The sequence below is a fragment of the Rhineura floridana genome, chromosome 3 (genome assembly GCF_030035675.1).
Source record: "Rhineura floridana isolate rRhiFlo1 chromosome 3, rRhiFlo1.hap2, whole genome shotgun sequence".
In the NCBI taxonomy this organism is placed as follows: domain Eukaryota; kingdom Metazoa; phylum Chordata; class Lepidosauria; order Squamata; family Rhineuridae; genus Rhineura; species Rhineura floridana.
In genome coordinates this window covers 217,623,463-217,630,020 of record NC_084482.1, presented here as the reverse complement: position 1 = coordinate 217,630,020, position 6,558 = coordinate 217,623,463, and the positions used below count along the sequence as shown (strand labels likewise).

At 45.1% G+C, this 6,558-nt stretch overlaps 1 protein-coding gene across 1 annotated transcript; it reads left to right on the top strand.

Moving 5' to 3' along the window:
- Positions 1-2,450: 2,450 nt before the first annotated feature.
- LOC133382449 (vomeronasal type-2 receptor 26-like) lies at positions 2,451-2,936 on the top strand (the record flags this gene model as incomplete). The annotated part of the gene is made up of 1 exon (XM_061622172.1): positions 2,451-2,936. A coding segment is annotated over one exon (486 nt), but the record flags the coding sequence as incomplete, so codon positions are not given.
- Between the last annotated feature and the right edge of the window lie 3,622 nt (positions 2,937-6,558).

Here is a 6,558-nt window from a genome sequence, read left to right as displayed (position 1 = left end):
ACAGAGGGTGGCCAGGTCGGGCCCTGGCTGAGGGCCCAAGGGTCTCCTGAAGGGCCCCTCCTTAGGGTGGGTGGGTAGAGCTCCCTTCCACAATCCGTGGCAGCATCAGCTCCTGACCCTGCCATGGATTACAGAGAAGGAAGTCCCAGGCACCCCCCTACTACCACGCAGGCCTGTGATGTCCACCTGCATGCCCCACCTACTTCTCCCTTGAGGTAAATTCTGGTTGCACTGCGGGAGCAACCCTGCCATCAACCAAGATGGTGGCCAAGGTTTCCCTAAGGGGCTGATGCCCCTGCTGCCATCTTGGTTGATGGCAGGCATGCACACACAGCACGGGCAGCATTCACCTCAAGGTAGGTAGGTGGGGCATGCATGCGTGCGGGTGCCAGGGCCCGGGGCAGGCTGGTGCCCAAGGTCCCCAGCATGACTGGCACCGGCCCTGGAGTGGCAGGTGGCTTCCAAGTCTCCAGCTCAGTCCTGAGGCTTCCCAACACACCCCTCTTTTTCTTTGATCTTCCTTCTCTTTACGATTAGATGTTGCCTCATTCAAGGTGCACCAAAAATTGCCTCCCTGGATACGTCAAGGTGATTCAGGAAGGAAAGCCACTTTGCTGCTACACTTGTGCTCTGTGTGCTGAAGGGACAATCTCGGCTCAGGAAGGTAAGGGATTCCAGAGGGAAAGGAAGCCCTTAAGAACATACCACAGTCAGAGGCAGTATGCTTCCGAATACCAGTTGCTGGAAACTGAAGTGCTCTTGTGCTCGGGTCCTGTGTGCTGGCTTCCCACAGAGTCATCTGGTTGGCCACTGTGAGAACAGGATGTTGGACTAGAAGGGCCACTGGCCTGATCCACCAGGCTCTTCTTATGTTCTTAAGTCAGACCATTGGTCTATCTACCTCAGCATTGTCTGCTCTGACTGGCATTGTCTCTACCGGTTGTCAGACATGGGTTTCTGTCCTATCTAGAGATGCCAAGTATTGAATGTGGGAAGTTCTGCAGGCAAAATAAATCCTCTGCCTCTGAATCACAGCGCTTTCTGGAACAGGGTGGCCTTTGCAGGGCAGGACAAAGATTCTTCAGGATGTATATTCCGAAAGATTGTTTTGCTTTCAGAAATTCTGAAACTTGGATCCTTAATTTCAATTCAAAACATATATTTTATGGAATACAAATTAATACAGATATATCATATTGACCCAAACATAGGCCACACCCCTACTGCGGGGAATAGGTATTCACTGAAAATTAATTACAGGAAATGTGTTTTTAAATTTGTATATTTGTTTTTAATATTTTAATTGTTGTAAACCGCCCGGAGAGCTTCGGCTATGGGGCGGTATACAAATGTAATAAATAAATAAATATATAAATAAATAAGTAAAAGAACTAAGAAAGTGTCCAATCAGACATATAGTTAATGTATAAAAGTATAGGAAGGAACAACCAATTAGACAATAAATTCCAAAGAGGGGGGTAATCAAGCAAGGAAAATTAATTATGAGCGGACAATTAAAGGGAAAACAAAGAGGAGGAATAATCAATTGTACAATGAATTATAAGGGGGAAATCTACTGAGCAAAAATTACTGGTCTGGAGGGGGAACAATCAACTGTACAATGAATTACAGGAGAGTACTGCAATGAATATAAACTAGCAAAAGATCAAGGTGCCTGAAAGGAGCTCGCCTAAAGCAAACCTCTTTCTAGACTCATGACTTCAAATGACCGTATAGAAAACTGCAGTGCACCTCCTTAAGGAATAGCCAAAGAGAATGGGGTGGAACAGCTGCAGTTTGGGTTCCTTCCCACCCAATAATCACTACTTCAAACGCTTCTACTTGCCCAAAGCCTGCTCTGGGCCTCCCTTCACCCACCGTGCGCCAAAATGGAGGCTTGTGGGAAAAGTTGGTTGCTGAGAGGCTTCTTTAGAGAGACACAATTATAGTCCTCACTTAAGTTTCATATAAGCCAAAACAATTTGAGGGGGGGGAGGAGTGGAGGCTACATTTGGATCAACAGAGTAACTAATGTAGATATAACATACATGTTGGCGACACTGGAATCACTCTTGCTCTTTTCAGATGCAGACCATTGCACCAAATGTCCAGAAGATCAATATCCAAGCAAGGACCAAGATCAATGTGTCCCCAGGTTTATCACATTCCTGTCCCATGCAGAATCTTTGGGGATTATGTTTGTTTCCTTTGCCTTCTTCTTATGCTTAACCACAGGTTTTGTGCTAGGAATCTTCATTAAATACCTGGAAATTCCAATAGTCAAAGCCAACAACCGGGACCTCTCCTACATCCTCCTCATCTCCCTCCTGCTTTCCTTTTTGTCTTCCTTCCTCTTCATTGGCCAGCCAAGGAAAGCAACCTGTCTTCTCCGGCAAACAGCCTTCAGCATCATCTTCTCAGTCGCCATCTCTTCTGTGTTGGCTAAAACCATCACAGTGGTGCTGGCCTTCCTGGCCACAAAGCCAGGGAACAGGGTGAGGAGATGGCTGGGGAAGAGTCTGGCCAATTCCATTGTCATTTCCTGTTCCAGTATCCACGTTGTCATCTGCGCCATCTGGCTGGGGACCTCTCCTCCATTCCCTGACTCTGACATGCACTCCCAGCCTGGAAAGATCATCCTCCAATGCAACGAAGGGTCTGTTGCCATGTTTTATGGTGTCCTTGGCTACATGGGCTTCCTGGCTGCCATCTGCTTCATGGTGGCTTTCCTAGCCAGGAAGCTGCCTGGGGCCTTCAATGAAGCCAAGCTGATCACCTTCAGCATGTTGGTCTTCTGCAGTGTTTGGGTCTCCTTTGTGCCCACCTACCTGAGCACCAAGGGGAAATACATGGTAGCCGTGCAAGTCTTCTCTATCTTGGCCTCCAGTGCTGGGCTTCTGGGCTGCATCTTCATGCCCAAGTGCTACATTATTGTACTCAGGCCTGATCTGAATACAAAGGAGTATTTAACGACAAAAACTAAAAATATCATTTGATTCTTAAAATACTATTTTAAATTTTGGCATCTGATGCACAGTATCAATGAAATCAATGTATATTTGGAATGTAACTCATTGGATGCTTCTGTTGTAACATATCTTCCCTTCATATAAGTCATCAAAGAAAGTAGCCACAAATGATGAAAGTGACTGCCTAGTGACTCTGGACTGAATAACCTGTATGCATCATTTTATCACAACCAGATTTTTGCTAGATATGTGTTAACATACCTCATCAACACAGGCTGTTAAGGCAATAACTATGGTTTTTGGATTTCTTATTTCTTGACCCACTATGGTGGACCTTGGCATGAGAGCCAAAGTAGCAATGAATCTTGGGAAACGAGCCTCCCCATACACTCATTGTTGCTTGTAAAAGACAGGGGCTAACACAGACTTCCTGGCTCTGCGTGTGTTAAACTACAATTCCAATCTTTAACATCTCCAGAGCAAAACAGCTTCACACCAACAACACTGCCATCCAGGTAGATCTATAGCCTTTTGAAATACAAAGGATAAGGGTATGTCTTCCCAATAACAGGTTCATTTTATTAAGTACTTTGCCATGAGATTTTTTAAGAACAAGATTTTTACATTGCATATCTGACAGTGATGACAGGACTTCACGCTGAGCATCTGACAAATAACAGGACAATTAACAATGTATGCACCGGTGCTCCACAAGCATCATTCAGGTGGTCCTTGGCATGTCCACACTGAATATTCATTTTGATTTTTAATTGTATTTTCATTGCATCTTTTATTTCTCATATTGTTTGCTGTTGTTGTTATGTGCCTTCAAGTCGACTACGACTTATGGCCACCCTATGAATCAGCGACCTCCAAGAGCATCTGTCATGAACCACCCTGTTCAGATCTTGTAAGTTCAGGTCTGTGGCTTCCTTGATGGAATCAATATGTTCTCTATATTTAAGGTCTACAGAATTCAAATTATTTGAATTCTGTAGAACTTGCATTTTAATGCAATAACATACGATATTTATTTTTATTTATTTATTATTTAATTTATATCCCACCCTTCCTCCCAGCAGGAGCCCAGGGCAGCAATATAAGAAATAAAAGCATTAAAAATACAATTAGAAATTGCACAGCATCTAGCACGGTGCATTACCATTGCTACAACAGGGAGAAAAACCCTTAAGTGGTCCATCAGGACCCTTGGCAATTTTCTAGTGGTCCATGGGGAAATAAAAAGTTTGAGAAGCATTGGCTTGTTAGTGTTTTTTCTGATTAAGCGATATATAAATCCTGTTAAACAAATACAATAAAATGAGGAACATGTTTTTGAAAGATGAGATAAACTGGAGCATAGTTGCAGTTCCTTTTTGAGAAAGGCAGAATCTTCCTTCTGCGAGTTAGATTATTTGTCCATGTAGCCCAATAGTGTCTACTCTAACTGGCAGTATCTCTCCAGGGTCCCACGCAGTGATCTTTCCCATCACATGCTGTCTGAACCTTTCTCAACTGGAGTTGTCAAGGACTGAATCTGGGCCTTTCTCTATGCCAAGCATGTACTCTTCTACTGAGTTACAGTCTCTCAATAGGAGGTGAATCTTTGCTGTTTTAATCTTGTACGACACTTAGCCACTGTGGTATAGTGGTCAAAGTGTTGGACTAGGATCTAGGAGACCAGAGTTTGAATTCTCAATCAGACATGAAGTTCACTATGTGATCTTGCACCTGTCACTGCCTCACAGCCTAATCTACTTCACAGGGTTGTTATCAGGGTTAAATGAGGAGGGGAAGAACCATGTACACCACTTTAAGCTCCTGGAAGAAAAGTGCAGTAATCCAATAAATTAATTGCATATATATCATAAGAAGCTTATATATATTGATCTGTTTTGATCTTTTTAGATACAGGAGAACCTCCAAACTACAAACCCACTCCTTCAGAGGGAGTATGACCCCATCAAGAGCAGGCCGTGTGCGCACGCAGGTACACACGTGCAAACCCACCATTTTCCTTGTAATCTCCTGCCCTGTAATCCTTTTCCTGGGGATGAAAAAGCAGAGGAAGCTGGTCTGAGGCAGACGTAAGAGAGAGGTGGAAGGAGGGAAGTGCGGCCCCAAGAGGGAAGTGCAGTGTGGACTTCGCGTTCTGCCTGGACTGAGCTGGACCCATGCATGGCTGGACTGGATTGACATGTCAGATATCCAGCAGAAGATGTGCTATTCATTTTTATTGCAAAATGTCAAAACAGGGCCACATTCACAGCATACATTTATTCCAGTATTATTCCACTTTAAACAGTCATGGTTTCCCCCAAAGAATCCTGGGAAGGGTAGTTTGTGAAGGGTGTCGAGAGTTGCGAGGAGAAGCTCTTTTCTCTTCACAGAGGTACAATTCTCAGTATGGTTTATCAGTCAGTCCCTCTTCTCAGAGAACTCTGGGAACTGTAGCTATACAAGGGAACAGCACCTTTCACAAACCACACTTCCCAGGATTCTTTGCGGGAAGCCAGGACTGTTTAAAGTGGAACAGTAGTAGGGTTATTGTATGGTGTGTGGTTGTGGTCCAGGACATTGTACGAATCACTACAGAGACATTCACTGTCAAAGATTGCCCCCCCCCACCTACTGTACCTACTCCACTCTCTGCCTCCCCTCCTCGCAATCCCACTGCAGTTTCAGGTTAGGCTTTTTAAAAATATAGTGTCCCCCAACCCAGGGCCATTACAGTGGAAAGAACCAATGGGCAGAGCTTGGAAAAGTTACTTTTTTGAACTACAACTCCCATCAGCCCAATCCAGTGGCCATGCTGGCTGGGGCTGATGGGAGTTGTAGTTCAAAAAAAGTAACTTTTCCAAGCTCTGCCAATGGGAAGGTGGATGGAGAGGAGAGAGAGCCAATCAGGAAGCAGGGTGCCTAAGGCCCATCCTCCCTGCTCTGAAGGGAGGTTTTGGAGGGAAGACAGAGCTCAAAGCAAGTGACCATTGTCCTGCTCAGGAGGCCTGTTGCCCTGTTCAGATATGGCAGCTCTGTTCTGTAGAGATGCTAGGAACTGACCCTGGGACCTCCAGTGGGCTGTATCCATTTTTCCCCCTTGGTGGCCTTCTGGAGCTTTAGTGTCTGAGTGACAGCAGGCGGCAATGCCACTGGGGAAGCTTCTCCTAGTGTGCAAATGAAGCTATGGTGGTGGCAGAAATTCTTAGGGAGTTCTTTTATTTCTTCACTGACTCTCCCTCTCATTTCAAGCCTCACTCTTTGGGTAATCTCAAATCTTTCATCTTGAGATGGACAGAAATAGGGTGGGGGAGAGAGAGGGCTCCTCTCTCTCTTTCTAACCCTCTCCCCCCCCAATCTCTGGTTGGAAAGAGGCTTTGAGGTTTCCAGCCTTGGAAAATTTGTAGCCTTTTACAGATTATTATTCCCAGGTTTACAGACCCTTCTGATGGAAGATCCAAGCCTTTGGGGAAAGGGGTTCATCTTTCCACTCCAAGCTGAAGAATGGGCTCATTCTGTGACTGTATAAATGGCATGCAGTTCAGACTGGGGCTGAAGAGAAAATGGGGAGGGTGAGTTGCCCTCTAGGGGA